The 27,182-nt window shown below is 37.5% G+C and overlaps 1 protein-coding gene across 3 annotated transcripts in view; it reads left to right on the top strand.

The window, feature by feature from the left end:
* The window catches only part of LOC127943253 (rho guanine nucleotide exchange factor 18), a 42,198-nt gene extending 17,167 nt beyond the window's left edge, over window positions 1-25,031 (top strand). For all 3 annotated transcript variants that reach the window (XM_052539578.1, XM_052539576.1, XM_052539577.1), the window contains 21 exons: window positions 565-629; window positions 719-755; window positions 3,304-3,454; window positions 4,499-4,605; window positions 4,741-4,881; window positions 4,974-5,224; window positions 6,496-6,621; window positions 6,708-6,825; window positions 6,903-7,157; window positions 7,627-7,703; window positions 7,786-7,964; window positions 8,055-8,128; window positions 8,999-9,184; window positions 9,269-9,415; window positions 10,284-10,402; window positions 12,306-12,368; window positions 12,570-12,617; window positions 13,903-14,382; window positions 21,749-22,073; window positions 22,164-22,277; window positions 22,380-25,031. In XM_052539578.1, coding sequence (XP_052395538.1) covers window positions 565-629; window positions 719-755; window positions 3,304-3,454; window positions 4,499-4,605; window positions 4,741-4,881; window positions 4,974-5,224; window positions 6,496-6,621; window positions 6,708-6,825; window positions 6,903-7,157; window positions 7,627-7,703; window positions 7,786-7,964; window positions 8,055-8,128; window positions 8,999-9,184; window positions 9,269-9,415; window positions 10,284-10,402; window positions 12,306-12,368; window positions 12,570-12,617; window positions 13,903-14,382; window positions 21,749-22,073; window positions 22,164-22,277; window positions 22,380-22,525 — 3,209 coding nt within the window. In that variant the 3' untranslated portion in view covers window positions 22,526-25,031. The remainder of the gene's footprint in view (window positions 1-564; window positions 630-718; window positions 756-3,303; window positions 3,455-4,498; window positions 4,606-4,740; window positions 4,882-4,973; window positions 5,225-6,495; window positions 6,622-6,707; window positions 6,826-6,902; window positions 7,158-7,626; window positions 7,704-7,785; window positions 7,965-8,054; window positions 8,129-8,998; window positions 9,185-9,268; window positions 9,416-10,283; window positions 10,403-12,305; window positions 12,369-12,569; window positions 12,618-13,902; window positions 14,383-21,748; window positions 22,074-22,163; window positions 22,278-22,379) is intronic.
* Window positions 25,032-27,182: the final 2,151 nt, after the last annotated feature.

Raw genomic sequence — 27,182 nt, 5'->3', positions numbered from 1 at the left:
TGCCACAATGCAGCTGCGCGAACATGGGAGCTCGATATAAGAATACACATCCGATCGTCTAATCGCTTTAATGTCCAAACCATAAAACAAAAACAACTGACAAAGTTTATTGAAGTCGCAAGGCTCACCGCTAACTCGCCATCACTATCTGTTGAACCGGTGTTCACCTCCGTGTTTTTCTCTTATGCCTCTGACTGGACGGGGCAGAGTCATGTCGCTACACACGCGCTAGTTGCTTTTAATGGGGAAGTGTACAGGATTAAAAAAAACGAAATAACCGACATGGGAAAATTACATCGGTTAGAGGTTATGAATTTCGGTTTTGATTATTTTTCGATTAATCGTCCAGCCATACCTACCAGATTGATTGTATTAATGCGTTTAGAACAGTGAAAAGTGTCATGAAACATTACTGTCCCGCAGCATTACAACATGATCGCCCCTGTTCTTCAAGTCCTCCCTTCACATGTAAATTCAGTTCACGGGGCAGTCTGATAAACTGGTTTTGATGAACGCACTAACCTGTCCCTCTCTCCGCCGCTCTGACCTGTGTTTGGACATCAGACTGTGCCGTCAACGTCCACAAGAGCTGCAAGAACCTGCTGCCCGAGTGCAGCAGCAAGAGCAAGGTAAGACTGAGTTCCTTTGAATCAAGAAGAGTTGATCTTCTCTGTAGGGTGTAAATGATAAACTGTGTTTGTGTTTTCACTCGGCGCAGAAGACGTCAAACGCAGCCGCTCCGTCACACAGTCAAGGTAAGCAGTTTTTAGTTTCGTGTTATATTTGATGATCAACGATTCGATGATCTAATCAGCGTTTGGATTTGATCGTATCGTACTGAAACGATGGCATGTTGATGCTAAAGACTTTTTGTAAAAGTAATGATACTGAATGTCGTTAAGCTAAAGTCAAGACCCTTTTGAGAAACTCTACAAGGTTATGGGGGTAGATATTGTGGTTTTAAATCAGGTTATGTATTATTTATTTATTTTATTTTTAACAGAAATTATGAGAATCTCTGTAAAGTACTGTAACAGCATTTGAACAAAATTATTTACTCTAAATATTATCAATAAATCCAGAAAACCTAGTCATTGAATGATCGAATTTGATCAAATATTACGGCTATTTTGTATAATTTATTATTATTATTATTATATGGTATTATTATTTATGGCTATAAAATCTTAATTTAACTATAAATTGAATTGATAAATCATTTAAAAATTTGTGAAAGTTGTATTTTTTTTTACCTTTCTGAGTCAGTGAATTATTTTTAAGCGAGTAAATAATTTTTGAATTGGTTATTTATATTATTAACTGTTCGTTATTAAATTGACTTGGATTTCTCAAATGCTTTGTTTGTAGTTGTGCAATAGTGTTATTTTAGTTTTATTTCTATGCTATTCTAATATTGATTAAAGTTTTTATTGAGCTTTTTTTTGTTTAGTTTTTATTTTTAGTCCTTTTTCAACGTAAACATTTTATTTCAATTAGTTTGCATAGCATACCATTATTGATTTTAATTTAAGTTTTTCATCTAACATTTATGTTTTGTTTTATTTCTGCCTTATGTCAAATAAAAAAAATAATTTTAAGTAGTTGTATTTCTGATTTACAATAACAACACTGGTATGCAGTACAGTATTACAAAACAAAATGTACATACAAGTACAAGTGAGATGTGACAGGTTAATAAGCCCCAGTAAATGATCTCAAAAACAAGATTTCCCTCCGTTTTTCCTCTGCTAATCTGCGGTTTAGTCCAGTCTGGCAGCTGCACGAGGAGCTTGTTTTGTTTAATGGAGGCTGATGGGAGTCCCCTGAGAGCAAATTAAGGTTCTCCTTTTCACCTTCACTCAGAGAAGCACTTAAGAGGTTAATCACGCTTCTCCAATTAATTACCCCACAAATCTGATGAAGATTTACTGCTCGTGCTGTGGTTCGGACACCATGTACACAATTCACCATAGTACTTAGTAGAGGTAGAAGAAGCTCTGGACGTCTTGTTAAACAGCTCCTGCGGTGACCGCGGCCGAGGTGCTAATTGCTTTAAGAAGTGCGGATGAAGCCTGTAATGCTTCACCTCCCAGCGGAAAACATCTGGAAATGTCCTGCTTCACCCAGAGCCTTCTGGAAGCTCATCTTCTTTTAATTGCATGAAGGGGCTACAGCTGAAGATCGGTCATTTCGCATTGTTTTATTGCTGCGGAGATCGGATAGCGTGAATTTTGAGACCTGTAGTTTTTATGTCATGTTCAGAAAAAAAATATTTATTAATTGATTAAATTAATTTTTCATTAGAAATTTTATAGGGTGGATTAATAAATTCTTTACTAGGCAAATTAATAAAAATTGAAAAGTATCTTAAAAAACACAAAATACATAAATATAAATTTTTATTATAGTTTTTTTTTTTTTTCAATTTTGAAGTACTACTAAATGTTTGTTTATTATGTGTTTGTATAGGCTAAAGAAATTAAGTTATATTCATATAAAAAAAAATATATGAATAGATTTTTGTAAATTAAACATGTTAGATCATAATATATTATTATTGTTATTATTATTATTATTATTGTTATTATGTTTGTTTATTGTTATTTTTTATATGGATGCAGAATTTGCTTCGTTTTTTGTGTTTAATTTTACTGCATCAGCTAATAAAGTTAAATTCATTCAGATTTTGTAATAATATTAAAATATAATATTTATAGACATTTCTAAAAATAAAAACATTATTTAAGAATATGCTATTATTATATTATTGCCTTGTTTTCATATTATTATTATTATTACTACTACTACATGTATGTTTATAATTTTATTAAATGCAGCATTTAAAAACTTTTTTTTTTATTTGCTGCATAGCCTAATAAAGCTGAATTTATTAATATTTCTACATATATATATATATATATATATATAAGAACAAATGATTATTGCTCATTAGCTGTCAGGTTCTCTCTGGAGATGATAATGGTTTATATGCTCACACTAATCTGACGGTGAGACACAGACCCTCGTCTGTTCATCATTCAGAGGCGAGAAGGCAAGGCTTCTCCACTTTATAAAGCCTAGCGTCTCTCTCCATCAGTGTTTCCACCATGGCACTGGCTTTACCCAGAGTCCGTGCTTCTCAGAGGAAGAGCCCTCATGTCCCTGTCTCCTGGGGTCTGTCCCGCAGGCTCGGGGTTCGAGTCCTGCTCCATCGTGACTTACTCACCTGCCGCTTCCTCGACTCGATGCCTCGCTCGTTTTTGAGGCACTGCTACCGCACTGAGCCGTCTCGTTTCTCTGCAGCTCTGAGGGACCCCTGCTCTGCCCTGACCCCCGTCGATGGCTCGTCCCGGACGTCTCGCTGTGCTTCAGGTATGACCGTACCACCCAGAGGACACAACACCCAGCCAGCCACCTCCAGCAACCCTACAGTCAGCCACAACAACAGCAGCAGGTGAGTCCTGTGTGCCTGCAGTCAGACATGCTGTGGTTTACACACGCTCTACGATAAACATGACAAAATATTGAATTGCTACATGTTGGGATGCACCAGTGTGAAAAACCTTTTTTTATTTGTATTATTATTATTTGTTTTAAATATATATTATGACCAAGACTGAAAGTATAAATTTATATAAATACTATAAATGTATACATTTCACCTAGTTTTGTAACTTCTTAAGCTTTTAATGTTTACTGACATAAAACGTCATCCTAATATATAATAGGTGTAATTTGACTAACAATAATTATTATTATTTATTATTGTGGAAAAAAAGCACACATTATGCATATACTTGTCAATATATTGTGCATCCATGATTTTAACATGGCATTATAATATTTATTTGTAAATATATTAATTTAATATGATTTATATTTATAGTTTAATATATTTATTATAATTTAAATGCACATAATTTATTATGTGTTAATTCTTTAATATATATTTGATTAAATTATAAAATTAAATTTCTGTTTATTTTCATTAATATACTATTATAGTTTTTTAATCATTCTATTTTATATATTCTGTTTTCACTTTAATTTTAGTTGTTTTAATACTTTTGTTGTTCATTTTTATCATCTTTTTACGTATTTACAGTTTTTAATTTTTAATTTTTATAGTGTTTCAATGTAAACTAACCAAAAATTAGAAATGTTGGTTTTAGTTTTAGTTAACAATTATGATGCACACTATTTTATAAATTAATATAATTTATTTATTAATAAATATACTTTTTATAGACATTTATTTATTGTTTTTATTATTTGTATTTATTGACTTTAATTCTCAATACTCTTAACTACACTAATTTATCCAAAAATGTAACACACGTTTCTGTCTTTGCTTTAGTGTTTTTATTACTGTTGATCATGTTGCAGTTAGGGTTGTGGAGAAGTGTGAGACTTCTGAATAAACAGAAATAGAGAACGTTCCTCTTAATTCTCCCTAAAATAATCACTGCAGTGTTTGCATGCTCATGTTCTCTGACAGCTCTATCACAGGAGAGATGGATGAAGTCGACGCATTCAGAATAAAGCGCCCCGCTGACGATACGGTGTCTCTCGCTTCCACGATACCCGAACCTCTCATCGTTGAAGGTGAGGGCTTGATTTTCAAAGCCGAAACATTGAGAACCCCCAGAACGTATGATGCAGTGTTTTGCAAAGCATTGGGTAATACTTTGGACTGAGGATCTGAGTGAATATGTAGAGCCTTATCATTATTGTGCACAGATGCGTATTACACCAATGTACGAGGGGAACTGGAAGCCATCACACAAGACTTCGAGGTGGAGTCCTGGAGTCTGGCTGTGGATCAGCACTTCTTAAAGAAATATTCGAAGGAAATGATGAAGAGACAGGATGTTATATATGGTCAGTGATGTTTACCTACCCACACTGCACTGGGAACTTTAAGAAAGTGTTTTTTTCCAGATTTTCTCTAAAGCTGTTCCTGTCTCCTCCAGAGCTCATCCAGACAGAGATACACCACGTGCGGACGCTCAAGATCATGCTCCGTGTTTACGCTCGAGAACTGCGGGAGGCACTTCAGCTGGACGACAGGAGGCTGGACTGTCTGTTTCCCCGGCTGGACAGCCTGCTGGAGCTGCATAGCCACTTCCTGTCCCGTCTCCGGGAGCGTCGCGCAGAGTCCCTGCAGCCGGGCAGCGAATGCAACTATGCCATCCATAAACTCTCAGATATCCTTATATCCCAGGTGCGTGCCCTAAATGTAGTGCCCTATGCTTCCTGCTTCACATTTCCAGTTTATGCTTATTCAAAAACGCTTCACACTTCCTACTCATATTTTCTGCTTCATATTTCCTGGTCTCTCTGTTTTTTTCCCTGAAATTCCTACTTCACACATCCTGTTATTGCACTTTCGCCGACCCCTTCCTGCAGTTGTCATACTTCCTGGTTCATACCTCCTGCCCTTCATTTCCTTTTTTACTTCCTCCTTTGACAGTGAAAGTGACGTGACATACAGCCATGTATGGTGACCCATACTCTGAATTCGTGCTCTGCGTTTAACCCATCCAAAGTGCACACACACACACCTTGAACACAGACCCGGAGCAGTGGGCGGACATTTATGCTGCGGCAACCATAAGGCCACGACTTCCCCTTTGCACATGCTGTTTTCATATTTTCTGTGTTTCGCTTCCTGTTTCAAACATCCTATAATCGCATTTCCTGCCCTATACTTCCAGCTTCAAACATCCTATTGTCACATTTCTTGTTGTGCACTTCCTGCTTCACATTTCCCTTCTTTTTATTCCTGCTTCAAATGTGCCGTCACATTTCTTGTTTTTCACTTCCTGCTTCGCATTTCCTGGCTTACACTTCCTGCTTCAAACATGCTGTTGTCACAATTCCTGTCCTACACTTCCTGTTTCACATTTCCCGTCTTTTACTTCCTGCTTCAAACATGCTGTTGTCACATTCCCTGGCCTACACTTCCTGCTTCACATTTCCTGGCCTACACTTCCTGCCTCACATTTCCCGTCTTTTACTTCCTGCTTCAAACATGCTGTTGTCACATTCCCTGGCCTACACTTCCTGCTTCACATTTCCTGGCCTACACTTCCTGCTTTACATTTCCTGGCCTACACTTCCTGCTTTACATTTCCTGGCCTACACTTCCTGCCTCACATTCCCTGGCCTACACTTCCTGCTTCACATTCCCTGGCCTACACTTCCTGCTTCACATTTCCTGGCCTACACTTCCTGCCTCACATTCCCTGGCCTACACTTCCTGCTTCACATTCCCTGGCCTACACTTCCTGCTTCACATTTCCCATCTTTTACTTCCTGCTTCAAACATGCTGTTGTCACATTTTTTGTCCTACACTTCCTGTTTCACATTCCCTGGCCTACACTTCCTGCCTCACATTCCCTGGCCTACACTTCCTGCTTCACATTTCCTGTCTTTTACTTCCTGCTTCAAGCATGCTATTGTCACATTATTTTGCTTGTGTTCTGTTTTAGTTTTCCGGAGAGCTTGGAGAGCGAATGAAGGAAAGTTATGGGGATTTCTGCAGTCGGCACACCGAAGCAGTCAACTACTACAAAGAGCAGCTGCAGAGCAACAAGAAGTTCCAGAACCTCATGAGAGTGTGTGGAGATCTTAACTGTCTCAAAGTTGCTAACATTTCCTCAGCATTGCTCTGAATCATTTTTCTCCCCTTGTTGTGTTTCAGAAAATCAGTAATCTGTCAATAGTGCGGCGGTTAGGCATACCAGAGTGCATCTTGCTGGTGACACAGCGAATCACCAAATACCCCGTTCTTCTGGAACGCATCCTGCAGAACACAGAAGGTTGGTTGTTGCAGTCCAGTGAAACTCTCCAGATATTTTGGATTTGCAAGGTTCTCAACACTTTCTTCTCAATCCAGTTGGGACAGAGGAACATGAAGGATTAGCGCAGGCTCTCAGTCTAATCAAAGACGCCATCGTTCAGGTGGACTCCCAGGTCAATCTCTATGAGAAGGAAGCGCGGCTCAGGGAGATCGTCTCCAAGATGGAGCCCAAGTCACTGGGGAAAATCAAAGACGGACGTGTTTTCCGGAAGGAGGACCTTTCTCAGGGCCGCCGCAAGCTCTTGTACGAGGGCATGGTCAACTGGAAAGCCGCATCTGGTCGACTTAAAGGTACTGTGAGAACCACAATTTCCTAAGTATGCATCCCATCAGTGACATGATTTATGTTCCCCAAAAATACTTTAAGCATTTGCTTGCAGAACTTTAGCATTCCCCTGAAAACCTTTGCATTTGCTTGCAAGACTTTAATGATATAAATAATACAAAGTAAGAGGAAAAATTATGCTTCAATGCTTTTGTGAGTGATTGCAACATTTCTTGGGAGAGAATGTAATTGCTTTGCAAAAGAAATCCAAATGTTATGCGTGAAAATGCAACAATTTTAAGAGAGGACACAAGATATCTCAAGGGAAAGCAATACTTTTGCAAAAGAACGCAATTGTTTTGTAAGAGAATGCAGTCCTTTTAAGACAGAATGCAAAAAAGCATTGAAAATATTTTTTCTTGCAATCTCATACATATATGTTTTGATAAGTCTGAGAAGTCTGTTGAGTTGAAATTTGGGATTCTTCCGTTGCAGATATTCTTGCTCTACTTCTTACCGATGTTCTCGTCTTATTGCAAGAAAAAGATCAGAGATACGTGTTCTCGACTGTGGTGAGTACAAGCACTTTGTTTTCAGTTTGTAGATGAGAAACTGTTAATCTGAATGCACTCATCCCTGTTTGTTTTCCTCTAGGACAACAAGCCTTCCGTTATTTCACTGCAGAAGTTGATTGTGCGTGAGGTGGCACACGAGGAGCGGGCCATGTTCCTCATCTGCGCCTCATCTAACGAACCTGAGATGTACGAAATCCACACGAGCTCAAAAGAAGACCGCAACACCTGGATCACCCACATTCGTCAGGCCGGGGAGAGGTCTGTGTCAGGCTATAATCACATGTGTGTCTGTATATACTTCTGTCTGCATGTTTTTTTTAATGTTCCTCCTCGGTTCCTGTCCATCAGCTGTCCACATATAGAAGAGAGATTGTTTAGTGAGGAAGAGGAAGCCAGAGTCGCCCGCTTCCGAGAGTTTCAAGGTAAAACATCACAAGTTTCTTGTTTCTTTTGTGTGGACAATCATGTTTTGTTTGATGTGTGGTGAAGAAATGTATTTATTTATTTATTTATTTTTTGGAGCTTTGAAGGAACTTTTGTCACTAGAGGGCGCACTTATTTTATAATTATAATTAACAAAAATAACTATACATTTATACAAACACACACACATTTATGATAGTTAATATTACTATATATTACATTAATACAGTTATATTATTACTAATATATAATATTAAATATCATATATAGTTTAGTATATTACAATATATATTTACAATTCTTTTTGACAAAAGATTTTCATACCGAAATCTGGCCAATCTAGTCTCTTGTCAAAAAAAAATAACGTGCATATGTTTGTAATATTATGTATTATACATATTATATATAGTAATATACTTGACTATATATGATATTTAATAATATATATTAATAATATTATAACTGTATTAATGTAATATTTACTTTCATAAATGTGTGTGTTTATATAAATGTATAGTAAGGTTTGTTAATTATAATTGTATATTTGAAAATCGTTTAATACATCTGAAAGTTTGATGTCAGTAAGATTTTTATTAAAGAAATAAATAGTTTTATTCCACAGGGATGCATTGAATTAAAATTAAAATTGACAAAATTTGTTCAAATAAACAAATGTACATTTTTTGTAAATGCTGTTATTTTGAACATCAATAAATATAATTATATATATATATATATATATATATATATATATATATATATATATATATATATATAATTATGTTGTGCTGTGACATCTATAATGTTCTTCTGTTTAGATCAATGTCTCTGTAAAACATTTTCCTTCATCTGCGGCTCATTTTCTGTAGATCGGCTGACGTTGAAGGATGCTCAGATCGCCCAGAGCCTCACGGAGAAGCTGCAGTTGTTTGCAGAGCTGGCTGAATCTGTGTCCGGTCTGGAGGACGCCAGCTCTCGCTCCCGTCTGCTGCTGCGGGGCGACGCCACGGACCTCCAGCAGGGAGAGCAGCTGCTCAAAGGAGCCATTACTGAAGGTAACACACATCAGGATGAATGAGTTCGCTTCTGATGATGTCAGAACTGCTAGATCATCTGAGAACCGATCTGTGTTTCTGTAGCGGAGAACCTGCAGAACCTCCTTGCATCTGTAGCTCGGGAATCATCTCCACAGACCGAGGGGAACCAGAGTCCATCCTTGAGTTCACTGCCACGCAGAGCAGACACCTTTGGCGGCTACGATAGCATTCCTAGCATTCTGCCTAAGAGTAAGAGTCAACACTTCTGATTAGAGATGGTGCATTAATGTGGATGAGTTGGCAGGGTTGTTACTTAAGACTCATTATCGTTACATGATTTGAGATCTTTATAATCCATATTCACTGCATGTTTTGAAGACTGTGCATCCCAATTTTCATAATATCTGCACTTTGCAGTAGACAAGATTACGATTAGTTTGGGTAAAATTATAGTATATTGAAAATGTTTTTCGTACTTTTTTTTTATTGTATCATTTTTTTTCTTTGTTGCTCTTGTCGTCTTTTTTTAATTTTTGCTTATTTCTTTCTCTTTTGTTTGTTTTATCCTTTTTTTTTCTTTTATTTACTTACTGTTTTGTTTGTTTTTATGAGCGTGTTCTTTTGTGGCATTTCATTCTTTCTATTGTTTTTGTTTTGTTTGTTTTTTGTCCTTTTTTCCCCCTTTCATTCTTTTGTTTGAATTTTTATTTCTGTATTTTGTTTCTAACCATTGATGCTTTCTTTTATTTGTTTGTTCTCTGACTTTTTGTTCTTTCTGGTTTGCTTTCCGTTTACATTGTGTAAAATGTACAATCTTACCAGACACTTTCTTACCAAATCACCTTACTATACAGTACATAAAGCATGAGCAAATACAAGGAGAGCCTGCACCTTAACTTTCCATTTTTCATTTTATATTTTAAAAGCTTTAAAAGCATCCCAATTTACATACTATTTGTGCTATACAGAAGGCAAGATAGTGTGTTTCTCATCATATTATGTTAAAAATAGTGTGTCAGATGTTGCCAGACGGTTAAAATATGGTTGGTTTGCGCGGTCCACTATGTACCTCTCCAGTATAAGTTTATAAACCAGGTGTGTTTGTGTGTTAACTCAGACGGCAGCATTAAGAAGAAGGTTCCCGGAGCAGGCGGCAGGTCACGGGACAGGAGTCAGCGGGCCAGCTCTGATCCTCAGCTCAAACGGGTGTACACATGTCAGGACCGGGATGTGCTGGTGAGAGAACACACTCATGTGTGACGATAGGAACATGTCTGTGTTTACTAAACCAGAGGAGGGGCATCAGATGATCAGATCTGGGCAGGACATTCACTTCTGTCAGTTTTAAACTGTCATACCAGTCACTGTCAAGATAGAGATCTGATAATTATATGATGATTATATTATATTATTGTAGTAAATATATAATAATAAATGTATATAATGGTTCAATTTATTTATAGTAGTGTATTATATATATATATATATTAGGGGTGTAACGATACGCGTATTCGTATTGAACCGTTCGGTACGACGCTTTCGGTTCGGTACGCGGTACGCATTATGTATACCGAACGGTTCGTTGGAGTAATTAATTATATTTGAAAAAAAAAAAAAAAAGAGAGAGAGAGAAATATAATGATATGCGTTCAACAAGGTAGCCCAATAACCCAAACAACGTAACAGGCAACGCCCCTGACACTCCCGAAGAAGAAAAAAACACCATATGTTTATGTTAGGCTACTCAGCAGGCGCTCGCTCACTCAGTACGCGCTGAAGGCTCGTTGCAAAATAGCCAATGCGTTTAACAGACTAGAAAAAGAAGATCCTCCAGTAACCAACAGGTCTGGTGTTTGGGTGCACTTTGGATTCCCTTTAAGCTATAATGGTGATGGCAAGAGAGTGGTGGATAAAAAAAAACAACGGTATGTCGCATCTGCAACATGACAGGGTACACCAGCGGGAATAAAAAAAAAAAAAAAAAAAAACACCAGCGGGAATATCTGGGATATATGCGTCAGTACTATCTGGGAAAAGACGAAAAAAAGGAGAAACATGCACGCAGCAAACTATCCCTGCAGCATTTAGAAACTATAGCTTACAGGGAATCCAACCCAAACACCAGACCTGTTGGTTATTTTAGGATCTTATATTTCTGGTCTGTTAAATGCATTCGACATTTTGCAACGAGCCTTCAGCGCGTGCTGAGTGAGCGAGCGCCTTAGGGGCCGTTCACATATCGTGCCTAAAAACGCATGGAAAACGCTAAGCGCGTCTTTCTCCTCCTTTCCAAAGCGCTTGGGCAGAAGCGCTCATGAGGCGTCTGTCTTTGCTAAGCAACAATGACGTGCTCTCTCCATGAGACGCGGAAATTTCAGCGAAGGATAAATGGATTTGCAGCTCTAAAAATCGCTTGCAGTAGCTCTGCTACTAAATTTATTTCAAAATTGCAATCCATATACAACTATGATCAGCTGATCCTTCATCTTGGCTGAGCTCTCAACGTTGTTACGGGAAAGGATGAAGCTGATTGGTTAGTTCTTGTCACATGACCCGCGGTGCGCTTGCGGCATTCTGAAAAGTTGAGATGTTTTTACATTTTGCTGTATCTAAAACGTATCGAACCGAACCGAACCGAACCGTGACATCAGTGTATCGTATCGAACCGAACCGTGAATTTTGTGAACCGTTACACCCCTAATATATATATATGTATATGTGTGTACTGTATATAGATAATTTACTACTGTAAATTTACATATGAACATGATGATGATGATATGTACATTGTAAATTATTAAAAATGTATATTTTTTTAAATGATAGTTTAATACATAATCTAATTTACAAAGAAACAATATAGCAATTTATATAAAACCTACTAATAGGATTAATTTTAAAGATATAATTTAAATACAGTTAAGAATTATTAATCAAGGAAATTAAAGTTGAGTACGGTAATAAATGAAATTGAACTGTGTTGTTCTTTTTTTTTTTTCGATAATGCTTGTTAATAAAATGTTCTTGCTAGAATAAAGTAATGCATGATTATCTTCCTCACTTGGGGGCTTTTCTTAATATACACGATGCTCTCCGATTGAAATGTTTTTGATTTATTTGAATCCCTCATCTCTCTCAGGACGAGGCCTCCTCATCCGGCGTGCTCAAAATGTGGTCCACCGGTAAATTTCAGGAATCAGAGGTAAGAGTGTTTCTCATGGGATAAAAGGCACAGTATTTCTCCCTCCTCTCAGTACGTATTTGAGATGGTAAGGTTTGCGTTCACCGCACCTAATCGACACTAGATGCAGCGGTACTTCACTTAGCAGGAATGTGGCGTTGTGTCTCATGAGAATAATGTCTCTGAATCTGGCATCATCCCAGTGTCTTCCTGTTTTTCCAGTTCTATGAGCGAGTGCTGCTGCTGTCCCAGAGGCTGTACAGTTTACAGGTACAACAGAGTGACCTCACGCACGTCTCACTCATGACCTCAGACACATGCATCACGTGTGATCTCTAATGATCTGCTTTAGAGGAATCAGGGTTCTCGTGCTGTGCTCATTCGTTTGTTCAGATGTTCATAATATCGGTCATGTTGTATTTAAACAACCACATTTCTTCTGTTTTATTTTCATTCTTTTAATTTGATCTGTTGCTCCTTCTGTTGTTCATTTGTTCTTTTTCATTTCGTTGTTTTGTGTTATTTTATTTTTTGGTTATTCTTTCTGTCAGTTTTGCTTTCTTTTTGTGGCCATTTGCTCTTATTTGTTCTTTAAAGTTTTGCTTGTTCTGTTATTCATTTTCTTATGTTTATGCTGTTTTCTTTCCGTTTTGTTTCTGTTCTTGCTGTCGTATTTTTTCTTTTTTGGTTTCTGTTTGTTTCTTGTTCATTTATGCTGTTTTCTTTCATTTGCTATTTTTTTAGTTCTTACTGTCTAATTCTTTGTTTATTATTTTGTCTTCAATCTTGTTTTTTTTTTCTTTTGTCTTTTGATTTTTTTTTATTTATTCTTTCATTTATACTGTTTTCATTTATTTCTCTTTTATTTGTTCCTTGTCTTTTGTTCTTTCTTTCATTCTTCTGTTTATTCTGTCATTCTTGTTTTTGTTTTGTCTGTTTTCAGCCATTTCTTTCTCTTTCATTTGTTCTGTTTATTTATTTGCCATTTTGTTTTTGTTTGCATTCTGTATTTTTTACTTTTGCAAATGTTTTAGTTCTCTTGATTTTATAATTAGTTTCTTCCATTCTTTCATTATTTTGTTTCTTCTGACCTTTCTATTCTCTCTTTCAAATTTTTCTTTCACTGTTTAATTTTCTTTTATTTGTTAATGTTTTCATCAAGTTGCTGTTTTGTTTGTTTGCTTTTCTGGCTTTTATTTATTTATTTCATCAGTTATTTCCTTTGTTTTGTTTTTCTTTTCATCTTTTGTTCATTGTTTGTTTGTTTTTCATGTCTTTTGTCCTTTCAGTTGTCCTTAAATTAGCTTTCTTCTCTTTTGACTTTGGATTCATTTCTTTCTGTATTTATTTATTTTTTCTTCATGCTTTTGTTTCTGTTGTCCTTTCAGTTGCATTTTTGCTTGCTTCTTTGTTCTTTCCTTTGGTTTACATTTCATGAAATTTGCATTCTTACCAGACACTTTACCAAAGCATCTTGCTAAACTAAGACTTAATTACCAGGATGCTCTTAACAACTCTCCAGACATCAAGTCCTTTCTGTCTCTTTCCCCCTCAGGCCATAATCTCTCAGCAGGACAGCCACATCGAGCTCCAGCGGGCCTCTCTCCTCACCGCCGAGCGAGACCGTCCCGGCAGCCGGAACCGCGGCACAGACGTGCTCCTGGAGCAGGAGAAGCAGCGCAACTTGGAGAAGCACCGCGAGGAGCTCGCCAACTTCCAGAGGCTGCAGAACCAGCATCGGCAGGAGCATGCGCGCTGGGAACGGGATCGGGAGAAGCACCGGCGGCAGGCGGAGGCGGCTGAGCAGCGGCTGAAGGAGCGCGAGGAGGAGTGTCAGCGACTGGAGATGCGTTTGGCCGAGGAGAGGCAGGAGCTCGAGAGGCAGAGGCAGACATACCAGCAAGACCTGGAGAGGCTGAGAGAGTCCACACGTGCCATTGAGAAAGAGAAAGAGCGATTAGAGCAACAGAGGAAGTTGAAGAAGCACAACACTGTGCCAAATACGTCAGGACTGTATGCACAGGAAGTTGGACAGGTGAGATGCCACATGCTTTTACTCTGTAATGTCTTAATGTTTTTCTTACCCAGCAGACATTATATTTAATTATATGCAATATAATATAAATGCAAGAAATATATAAACATTTTATATAAATTATGTATCAATATACGAATATGTGGAAATAAGCATTCAAATCTATTTGCATTGTTTTTAATAATACCTCCTGAATCCGTTCATTGAACAGGACAGTTTGAACTGAATATAAGAAACAAATTGAACTTTGAGCAATGTAGTTAGAAGTCGAACTCAACTGAATATATGATACATCGCCCAGCTATTCAAGGAAATGGGAGCTGGCATGTATGAAATTATCATGATGTCACCTCTGTGCTCCTTTTTAGTGTGCAGTTAACACATATTATTATAATTTCTAAGTGTAGCTGTGCCAGCTGAGGGCTTCTGCCTTTCCCATGCTCTCTTCTCAGCTCAGCTGCGCCAGTTCAATCGAAGGGAACAATGTGCCTCTGTGAGGTAACATAGCAATGGCTTTGCTAATCTACCTGCCACCCTGCCCTACCTGTTTGCAGATGAGCCTGCGAGATTACCCAGCTAGCTCTCTGGGGGAAAAACCCACGGACAAGTGTTGTTTGAGCAGTCTTAAAAAAAGCCAGTCTCTGTGTCAACAGCTTTTAACAAAAGCCACATATTATGTGATATAGTAGTACTTCAGCAGTACTGAAACCATCTCAGAGATCACAACACACTAAAATCATGCTGAACAACCATATTTTCGTTAGAAAATATAAAGAATGCATGCATTTAAAAATGTATTTAGCATGTTTTTTTAGTTTGCACACAAACAGATTTTTGACAGATTACTCCGAAAAGGATGTCTAAGGAACTGGACAAGGCGCCTTTCAGCCTCCATTTAAACATGCATGTGGAACTAACATAAATAGAGAACTTTTCCTAATGGCCGTAATGCCGTGACCATTGCGATTTAATAGACCGTGACCAAACGAAATGCAATCAAGCCAGGATCATAAAGCATTAGTGTTAGTCATTTTATAGTAGGAGGAATATGCATTTAACATTTATGGTCCAAAATCAACAGCCACAGCCGGGGTTATGTTTGCACTGATGGGTTGCATATGAGTATGGACATTTTTATATATATATAAATAAATAAATAAACAACAACTGACAAGTAATGCATTGAATTGAACGTGAAATTTTGAAGTAAATTTTATATTTTGGAAAAACCTATAAGTAAAATTAAGTAAAAATATATATATACATTTCACTTTAAAGCAAAAAAGGTGAAAAGTAATAATTGATTATAGTACAACTGTAAAATGTAAATAAATATCTAACATTTAAAATATGATATAATTTTTCTGTTAAAATGTGGGATTTCTATTTAAAATAACACTTAAAAAAATGTAAAAGTAAAAAAAAAAAAAGAATTACCGTCAAATAGTTAATGTTAATGTTAGTATCCAAAAAAAAAGTAGAATGTTAAACACCCTACCAGAGAATTAACGTCTCTAACTTATTGCCTTTATCACCACAACTAACAAAATATAAATATAGATTAGCTCACTATTGGAGCCCAACAAATAACTATTTGACCGTCCTGATCCTTTCCTGTAAAGTGAATTTTCTTTATTTTTTTTACAATTGTATATAGCATTCTGAAGAGTACTAACGACACAGACGGCACCCTGACTGTAAGTTGCCACAGCTTGGTTGTTCATTGTGTGTATTTGAGGTCATGGAGGCATGTCCGGTCATGCCCGGCCTTGTCAGATTTCCTGTGATCTCGGCTTATCTCAGGTTAGAATGGTTATCAGTACATAGTAACCGTCTGCCCATGGTGCCAGGCTACAGACCATGATCAAATATACGACACGTAGTGGAGATCTATTACGACAAAGACAATGGTTTCCAGAATTGATGCTTCAGGAACAGAGAGCATATGATTTTCAGTTTATCTAGAGAGTTCTGGCTTCAAATGAGCCAGTTTGTTATGACCTGAAAACGTGATTTTTACTAAATGTTAGTTGAAAGAATGAGACTAACATCATGGACGAACGTGATTTGCCAAATTAGTTTTTTACAATTTACTACGATTTTACGGTCTCCTAATTGGGCCATTTGACTTTGTTTTGCATTTCCACCATTTGTTTGACTAGTTTTATTATGCGCTGTATTGTTTTATTATCCATCTCACTGTCAGCTTTAATGACACATATATTGGGGGTTGTTTGACCTGGGCAAGACCTGTTCTTTTGTCACTACTTTGGTCACTTCCGTTTGTTAAACCATGGCTGTGTTTCAGTTCACTTTTTTCTTATGCCCTTCACTCACTAACATCCCTTTGTCTCGTTTACTCAGATGTACGTCATTGATTACGTTGCATGAGTTCCCACTTCTGGAACCCTTGGAATGGCCTGAATTGGAACATTCTAAGCCCTTGATCACTTTGAATCCGCTATGGAGTCGGTTAATCGTTTACGAATTTGTTTGCTGCAGCATTCTATGTGTATATAGATATGCTTGGGCTGTTATAAATAAATTATAATTTTAAATTATATATTGTGGAGCTGTTTAGGGTGGGGATAATTTAAACTAGGGCTGCATGATATTGGGAAAAAATTACATTGCGATATTTTATTTTTCTGCGATATATATTGCGATATGAAATCAAATTTTTCTTACAAACAAAAATGGGGTGAGCACACTTATATTCTCATTTTAAATGATTTAAACATCAACATCATTGTGTCAATTGATTAATATGCACGAGGGAGAGAGAGCAAGACAGCGCTCGTGTTGTTTGAAGACATTGAGCGTGCCGCAGGGGCTCGATCTCTCTCTCTCTTTCTCTCTTGCGCGCGCTCTTTCTCTCAGGCCGGTGAAAGGTGCAATATTTGAAAATCGATAATTATTAATTTCTTTTTAAATTACATTTATATCTGAATATATGTCAACCTATAGACTTTCTAACATCTAAGTGTCATGAATTAATATGTATCTGTGTACAAAATGACATATAAACATATTTTCCTATTCTGTTTTGCCTGGAAACGCTTCCAGCAAGCTTGCGTGTCGCGTGAAAAATAGGCGTCGGTTCTATTTCTAGCATGCACGCTTTTTCCGTGCGGCTCGAGCCGTGCCTGAGACGGGCGTCTCATGCAGGTAGTCTGCTAACTCTAACCTGTTAACATGGGAGCCGAATTAAAAACGGACAAGCCACACAGCTGAGACGCTTGCGCCACGCATCTAGTGTGTCGCCGGCCGCGCCCTCGCGCCCATACAGCTAATGAATAACGGATCAACTACGACAGCCTACATCGCACATCCTGCGATGTGACTATCGTGGATTCGTACATCGCGATATCGATGCTTAAACGACACCTCGTGCAGCCCTAATTTAAACGCTATCTCCGATGACGTCATAGTCATGTTGCATTGTGGACTACAGAGCAGCCTGAAGTGTGCATATGAAGCAGACTCGCTCCCTCTGTCAAAATCGATGGGTTGACTGTGTGTCCATGTAAACTTTCCTTGTCCACTTGATGAAGTAGAACGCACTTCAAAATGGTGGTGGGGATTCCCCCGAGGGTAAGTGCTTAGGGAAGTTCACAAGTCCATGTCTAAAAGTGAACTGGAACACAGCCCATGGCTCAGATCTTAAGATAACATCAATTTTGTTCTTTCATGTGTTCCCCCCTCTCTCTCTCATTCATATCCCCTCAACTTTGACCTCTGGTTACAAAGAAGGCAACTTTTTATGGCAGAGTATATTTTGCTTTTGACAGATTTATACATTCCACATTCCTGTTTCCAGGAGATCTGTATTTGTGGTGCTTCGTTGTGAGGTAAAAACACCCAGAACAACCCTTCAAAACAGGTATTTAGCACCATGATTTAAGAGCCACGTTTCCAGCAGCGAGCCCTTCCAACTAGCCCGTGCACAGCAGAGTTTCTCCAAATGAATATTTGCTTTAAGTATCCAGGGAAGTCTTGAGTTGGGAAAACCGCAACGTATAATTACCTGCCAGCACCCTTTCATTAATACCAGCCCTGGAATTCAGCCAATCTTAATTGTTTATATGATGTCAGTCAAGTCTTTGTGCTGAAAGCCTTGCACACCCCTTGCATTTTCAACGCTCTGGAAAGCTTATGTTTTCTGAAGGCACCTTTAGGACTGGAAACAATGGAGCATCTGTGCTGGGATCCCAACATGTGGGAAAACTACTCATGCTCCTCCAAGGCTATGCTGTGTGATGGTTCAAGATGATGTCGCCCCGGCCAGTTGGTGAATTTCAGCCTTTTCCAATCTCTAGATCAGTGTTTCCCAACCCTGTGTCTGGAGAGACACACCAGCACTACACATTTTGGATGTCTTCCTTATCTGAGCCATTCATTTAAGTCTTTGCGTCTCAAATAATGAGCTGATGAGTTGATATGGAAAGAGTTTGAAACAAGGTGGCGCAATTATGACTTGCAGAAGCATAATGAACGATTGTTTCCATTACACATGCTTTGAGGTTTGGAAGAGTTTGAATATGTGTAGTGTTGCGGTGCCTCCAGGATCAGGGTTGGGAAACACTGCTGTATATCGGGCTGTTTGTTGCAATTCAAAAGAAGTGTTTTCTATTAAAGTGCAAGTGGACTTTGAGCTTCGAAACCTTGCAGATGTTTTTGTATGCTCAAACAGCAACATTACAAACTAACTAAAGTTGAAAACGTGTTGACATGTAAGTCGACATGCAAAATGCAGCATTGGGCGGGTTTCAGAAATGTGGTTGAGAACCACTGCTCTACATGATTGAGGATCCCAGAGGAACGCCTCCCAATATTTGGATTTTCTTTTTAACATTTTTTGTGAAATTATGGAAATATGATGGTGTAATTCTGACTTGCAGGAGCATAATGTACAGACTCCGAAGGGTGGCTCTAGTTTCAGTTACATCTTTGAGGCGTGGAGATGATGGGGTATTTTCACATTTTTAAGTACTGTAGATGTGATGGACAGTTATATGAATATTCAATCTTTTCCATGAAATAAGGGTGTTGATAACTTCACGGTTAATTATCATACATTTTCAAGGTTTGCTTCTAGATGCATTTCAGAAATTGCATAATCGCCGTTGGGCCCTTGAGCAAGACTTGCTCGCACCAGGTTGACTATCCCTCCAAAGAGTGTACACCATGTCCTTTAGAGGAAAAAGATTGGGAAGGAGGCCGCTCACGAACTTTTAGCTGCTGATGTGCATTAATAATCTCCTATGCTTGACGTAGTCCTTTCATGTGGTGCTGTCTTCAGAGTGTGATACATTTTATGCCTTGGTTGACAAAATGTGCTCAAGAGCGCATAAAACATCTTAGTTCTGCATGCAAAGCAACATGTGTTTTAAATTTAACTTCGTCCTGTAAATCCCCAATTCTTCAACAGACTGTATTTCCTACACAGCGCATTAGCTTAGCATTTCCTGCATGTCATGCTCAAATATGAAAGCTGATCTAAGTTGAAACACATTTAATTTAAATGCAGGCATTACATCTCAAACTTTATGGTCCAAAATATGTCATTAATGCTTTATTTGTTCAGTAGATGCATTCATCCAAAGTAATTTACAAGAAATTAATAACGTTTGATTTGAAGACAAGTGATTTATCGCAACAATATTGTCTGTTATTTGAGGTTCTGTAGTTGGTACTATTTGTAGTTATTAAAGTGTCCCTATTATGCCATTTGTAAGACTTCTAATATTGTTTTGGGAGTCTCCTACAATAGGTTTAGATACATATAAGGTCAAACAATACTTTCATTTTCTTAAAATATGCATTTAATATCACGTAATTTTCCAGTGTTTCTCAAACGATTTGTTCAAGGGCCGGCCATGACCCTACTGTGCTCTGATTGGTCAGATGGCCCAGTCTGTTGTGATTGGTCTACCGCGTACAGTGTGTCAGAAATGATACGCCCACTTCCATAGTTATGTATTTTGAATGCTCTATAGAGAATATAAACATCTATTATTTATCATTCTTACAGGCTGTGATTCAATGTAGCCAACTGGTCCAAATAAACTGGGTACTGATTGATCTTTCAAAAGCAAGTGTTTTGTGAATCCTCTGTTAAACTCCCAGAGATTAGAGAAGATGTCATCAATAAAATGACGTATTTGTGGATGAAGTCAAGTAGTTCGCAGCCAGCCAAAAAAGAACATAGCTGGGAATGTGTTGTCACGTAATTGGGATTTGAATTACTAATGACTCTTTCAGGCTGTACAGAGTCTATTCTTTTATTTTGAGAGACAATAACTGTATTTATCATGCACTTTCGGAAACTTTGCACATTCACTTACTGCTACATTACACACTACATGAAAGGCAATGTTGGAAATGCCATGATAGGGGCAATTTAATAAATCCATTTGACATACATTGTCCCAATGAAGTCAGTGCAACAGATTTTCATGTAAATTTGTGTAAAAATGGTTCTTAAATCCATTCTTATTCTGCTTAATTTGTTGTATTTGATTCAGTTGTTTGCAAATCCATTCTTACGTAAATAGATACATTTCAGTTTAACATTTGTCATTTATAAAGCCATTATTGGGTAAATTGTTGTTGCATTCAATTCAGTTTTTCGTACATCTGTCGTGTATATTTATACGTTCAGCTCATCTGTTTGTAAATCCATTCTTGTGAAAATTACTACATTTAGTTTTTGTCAAATCCATCTTTGCTTATATTGTTGCAATTCAATGTTTTGTAAATCCATTGTGTATATTGGTATGTTCAGCTCAATAATTCGTAAATCCTTTAGTGTAAATTGTTGCATTCAGTTCAAGTGTTTGCAAAAACATTTTTCCTTAAATTGTGTTAAATGGAGTTTTTCGCAGATGTGTTACGGCGTATACTCTTGCGTTAAAATTCAATTTCTTTGTAAAAGCATTGCGTGAATTGTTGCATCTGCTATTGTATATGTCACATTCAACTCGGCCATTTCCAAATCAGTTCGACTCCATTCTTCGTAAATATATGCTTGTAAATTATTACATTTAGATGTGCATGTGTATAAATCAATTTTTTTGTTTTGTAAATTGATGCATTTCCCTTTTTCATAAATCCACTGTGTATATTGTTGCGATCAACTCAATTGTTCATAAATCCACTGTTTTGTTCCTTAAGAGTTTACACAGATTAGTCCTGGTAGTGTTTCATTAATGATTGGATGGAGACATCGTGATGTTTCCTGAATGTACACACGTGATCCGCCGTGGTTCATCATCACGATGAATTAAAGTGTTAATCAACCTCTGTGTGTGAAACTGCTTATCCATGTGTGGTGCCTACATTAACATTTTGCTTTGTGTTTTAGCTTTCCAGTTCCTCCAGCTTCAACGGTGAGCTGCTGTTCGGTGGAGCAGGGGAGCAGACGCTTCCTCAGAAGACACTCCAGCGGAGCTCTCTCTCCGTGTCCCCGGCAGACTACCTGGAGCGTCCCAAAGTCCACTCGCGCCGCGAGAGCTCCTGCAGCATCCTTCCGGCCAAGGCGGAGGTTCCCATCCACCTCATCAGCACCACCAACCAGCTACACAAGCAGGGCAGCGTCCAGCAGCAGATACCGACTAAACTCGCCGCGCTCAGCAAGGGCAAGGAGAAGAGCGGGAAGGCCAGGAGTTCGCACCACACCAACAGTTCTGGTTAGCACTGATCCGTTTGCAGCCGCCAAATGACTTTCTCTGGGGGCGATGAATTTGCAGATTCTTAAATCCGTCTTCACTTTTTCCTAGCTTCTGGAGAACTGAAGCAGATGCTGCCCATCAAGCTGTCATCAAGGGATTCGGATGAAGGTCACAAAGCACGCCGGCCCATCAGCCCCAACCAACCTCAACATTCGCACTCAGGTAAGACAAACAACCGCACATGACATTCCCAGCCGAGCCTGCTGTGTAAACCGCCATTAGACCCAGATGACATCCCTGTTGTGTGGTTTCCTCGCCCTGCAGATTCCCTCAGCCCTCCAGATGCTCACACGGACGCCCAATCTAGCCTCACGCCCGCCGTTCTCAAAACACACAGCCAGACGTCCCAGCCCACCCTCTCGTACACTGTTAGCGAAGAAGCTGCCAAGGAGGACGTTATCTATTTCTAAGTCCTCTGATGGGATGCAAAGACGTTGCGTTGGTGTTTCGGGCGATATTTTAATTAAGGAACACTTTTCAATCATCCTAGTCTTAACAACTTACATGTTTTATTGAAGCCTGTAAATTTCAACAAAGAAAAATGTGTTTTAGTTTGTTTGAAGAAAAAAAAAAAAAAAAGACTTGTTTGTCCAGAAAACCCAAAGACTTTGACGGAGAGCTTCACGTGAAGATTAGTTCTGTAGCATGCGCTCCTAGTGGACGATATGAAGGGCAAATGGATGTTTTTAGGTTGCTTATTGTTGTGGTGAGCAGTTTTGCACTGTGTCAACGTCCCATTTTGTATTTGGGATGACTGTTTCTGTTGGATTTGACGTTTGTTCACACTGTAATTTTTGACTGTACACTGTATGAACTCTTTTGATTTCAGAAAAGCCAACTCCATTTAAGTGGTAATTTCATTCATGTGGTTCATCTTTTTAGAGATTTCCTTCAGATGCCCCCCCCCCCCCAAAAAAAATTGAAGCGAATTCAAGATTTTATTAACCAATATTCTGCTTTAATTTATATGTTAATAGATCTTTCTAATGGAGAGAGCAGTTATCTGTGTATTTTGAGATTACTCAAATAAAAATCAGATGAAGGATACAAATGTTTTAGACGGTAAATGTTTTCCAAATGATCAAAAAGTCAATGTAAGACTTGATTTGGCAGAAATACAAACACTCGAGACTCTTGATGGACAGGTCATGAATTACCCTGAAAAATCAAAAGAAAAATAAAATTGCATTGTGATGTCATTTTAATAATTTTTTTCATAATATTATCAATACCGTAATGCAGAGCCAATATCATTACCATAATGCAAAGCCAATATCATTACCATAATGCAAAGCCAATATCATTACCATAATGCAAAGAAAAATTGTTTAAATAGTTTTGAAATTAATTTAAAACTAAATTACAAGTATACATCATGGTAGTGTTTTTGCTTTTTTAAAATGTATTTTATTTTTTTAATACCAAAAAAAAATAAATGTGTCTGAACAAATTCTTATAACTGTATTACAGTTGCATTATGTGTTTGCGGAATTTTGGGGAAAATGTTTAATTGAATTAAATCATACTAAAATAGGGTTTACTGTTTTTTTTTTTTGTTTTTTTTTTTTTTTTTTTTTTTTAAGAGAAAAATAAAATCTTTTATTTGGGGTAAAATGACATTAATGGAGACCGTTCCATTTAAGATTAGTGCCAAATATAGTTAAATATTGTGATACATGTATACGAGTTTTTAACAAACTTAATTTAGTTTCCTTACCCATCCTAGTTATATCTGCTTTTAAGAATTTTTCTCTAAAAAGATTTTTATTTTTCTGTTTGAAAATCTTGTTTCCTATGTTTTTGCATTTCCTCCTTTCCTATGACCCACATTCATTCCATGTCTAATTGAAGTCTGCAAAGTTGTCAAGCCTCTCCTCTGTTCTCAAGCTGACCACACAAACGTTTGTGATGTAATGCATTGGATTTCAGAGAAATGCCACCAGACTTTGATGGTCTGTCAGTATGAAGCCACTGAATGATTTCTGCCGTTCGTTTCCTGCGACTGTGTGACTTGTATGTATATGTTGTACATATAGTTTCCTTCTGACATAGATGAGATGTAGATATTATGCCAGGAATTTAAATATGCTCCATTTGAGTATAGTTTTCTTCATTTCGTTTTTTTAGGCACTTTTTTTTTCAAATCTGTCTTTGAGTGTTTTTATTTTAGTTAACACAAAAATGCATTGCTTTTGGATAGAATTTCACCTGTTCCACTCGGCAGAAGTAGTATTTTTGACATTACATTTATAAAAACAACTTGATTTGATATTCATCCTATATTTAGAGTTTCTAGGTCCAATGCTTTCCCAGTGAAGGGGTATTTTCACATTGTAGCAGATGGGTTTTGACGGTCAATGACACGTAAATAAATGTCACGTGATGCTGATGATGTAATAATGAAGTTAGTGACTAAATGCTGTTTGTCTCGCTCCTTTAGCTGCAGCGCACTTTACCTCAGAATGAATAGTTTTCTTTGATTTCTTGTATTTGTTCAACTGTGAGCTTAAAAACATCACGTCGCTTTAAATTGTCCCTTGATCCGGCCGGCATTCATTGTGACTGTAGCTTCTTGGTGTCTGTGATTGTATGACGTATTTTATGTTATTCCTTTGCGAACAGGATATCTTGTCAGATATTATCAAATTATTTCTTAAAAAAAAGCAAAAAACAATATTTTTCTGTTTCAATTTACACTAGCCACTTTTCAATACCAGCAAACTTCAAGGGGACCTCAAGTGTTAATATTTCTGATGTTCGGTCTTAAATGTTTAGCACGCAAGGCCAGTGTGATTGTTGTTGTTTTTTTCTACCACAGCATTGTACTCACTCTACTGAAGAAAAACAGAAATACTTGTGAACACTTAAAACTGCTGCCTTTAGAGACATTTTAGTAATAAAACAAGTGTAAAAATATCTGATTCTGAGTCCGTTTTTTTTGTTTCCGTTATTTTCTGCTATTGTTACTTATTGACAGTGGGTACGGAGAGTATTTAAAAAAAAAAAACACCTGAAATGAGCTGCAGCTAATATTACTAAATTAACATTCACGCATCACATGCATTTTGCTGAAGTACATTTGTGGTTTTAGTTTAGCTTTAAATTTCATTTAATTTTCCGGTAGAGAGAGAGGGAGATTTGTAAAATATTTTTACAATAATTTACCCTTTTTTTCTGTTCTGTTTGAATAGTCAAATTTAAAGGGATTTGTCACATTTATAGTGTTTATAACGTTTTAAAGTTTATTTATTTTACATTATTTCTTATTGTAATAAAATGTGACTTACAAACTGATTTGACTTGTTTTTTTGTTTTGTTTTTTTTACTCTCTCTCAACGATGCAATTTTGACCGATGCAACGTCCAGGAAAAGTGGTAAGTATATCTCTGTTTTTTTTAAATAGTACACATTATTTAGCAGATTCAAAAAAAAAAAAAAAGTAAACCATTTGCACAACAAACCAGTTTGTTTATAATTAAGACAATTTATTAATGTACTATTTTGCAAGATCAAGCAGTTTAAGGAGCAATTTTTTTTACCGCTATTAATGGTGGTAAAATTAAGCAAATGATACCAGAAGTCAAGGTATACAAGGTATAAAATGGCCGTGCACGCTCTTGCATTAAAAATAAGGCGCATACAGTAGTATATGCTGCGTAGTACGCAACTATTCTATTCCGAACACAGCCAATACCTTACAACTGAAGTTGACCACAAGCATGTAAAACATTGTAGTGATCAGTGCTTATGTTATTCCATGTCCTCTCCGGGACGGTCTCTTTGGACAATATGGTTTTATTTCCATCCCTCTCTTCTAGTGTGATAACATGACCATGCTGGCCGTGCCTCTGTTGATTCTGGCCTGTTCCTCACAGGAAAAGAGACAGAGCCCAACTTAACAGGACCTGTGTCCGTCTCTCAGGCCATGCTAATTGTAGAGCTGCGGCTATTTTCAGGTGTTGTGGTTTTCCTTTTATCCAATCCGGATCTGACAACGGCGCGTCCAGTACTTCTTTACCAGATGATGTCTCCTGCTTTTGTCTTTGGTAATGGTTTTCTGTCTTCCGTCTGTGTCTTGTGCTTGGCTAATTTTAGACGCTGTGCCACGAGGCGACCTCTGTCTGGTTCACAAGCGTCTGTAGTCATGTCCCGTTGTTAATTGTAGTTATTCTTTCCGCAAACAAAAACAAACCTCATGCTGCTGGCTAGACGTCTGAGCTGTAAAAGTAGCCAGAATTTCACTGGTAATTTGAAGAATTAGTCACACTAAATAAGCTAGGTTACCAACTCTCACGCAATTGGCGGGAACACAAGCTTGTTTCAGACTCTGACACACGCTCTCACTCCGCTCATATAAATCTCACGCCAAGGTGGCAATCTTGGGATCATATGATGCGATTAAAAAAAAAAGAAGTCCTTTCTCTTTGGAGTGTTGCAAGCTCTTGGTGAATAAAGAAGATCTGTAAAGTTGCAAAGACTAAAGTCTCAAATCCAAAGAGATATTCTTTATAAGAGTTAAGACTCTGCCACGCCCCCCTAAAACGGCTCGTTCTAACATGCCCCCCCATGTCTATGTCACGATGTGGGAAGATTTGCATAACCCCGCCCAAATGTTCACGCAAAAGAAAGTAGGCATGACTTTTATTGTCTCTGTTGCCGCTGCCACCATGTCGTGGAGTCACTGTGTGTCGTTGTTAAAGTGAAACTACTTCCAAGCCCTTTGATTGGAATATATATATATATATATATATATATATACATTTGCTTTGAACTGGAATCATGGCGCAATATACTGTGATGTACAATTCGCAGGACACTTATGTTCACATAGAACATAAGTCTGAAGTGATAAGTGAAGTATTTTCTGGATCTTTTGGTTGATATTCTGTCTATATCCGTTAAAATAGCATTATTTAGCATTAACAATTTTAACCTTTAGCATTAACAATTAGCATTAACAATTTTAACCTTTAGCATTAACAATTAGCATTAACGATTTTAATCTTTAGCATTAAAAATTAGCATTAACAATTTTAACCTTTTTTTTTTTTTTTTTTTTGCTTTAAT

The sequence above is a fragment of the Carassius gibelio genome, chromosome A22, assembly GCF_023724105.1.
Source record: "Carassius gibelio isolate Cgi1373 ecotype wild population from Czech Republic chromosome A22, carGib1.2-hapl.c, whole genome shotgun sequence".
NCBI lineage: Eukaryota > Metazoa > Chordata > Actinopteri > Cypriniformes > Cyprinidae > Carassius > Carassius gibelio.
The sequence above is the reverse complement of the archived record's forward strand: the minus strand, read 5'-3'. Positions and strand labels throughout refer to the sequence as shown.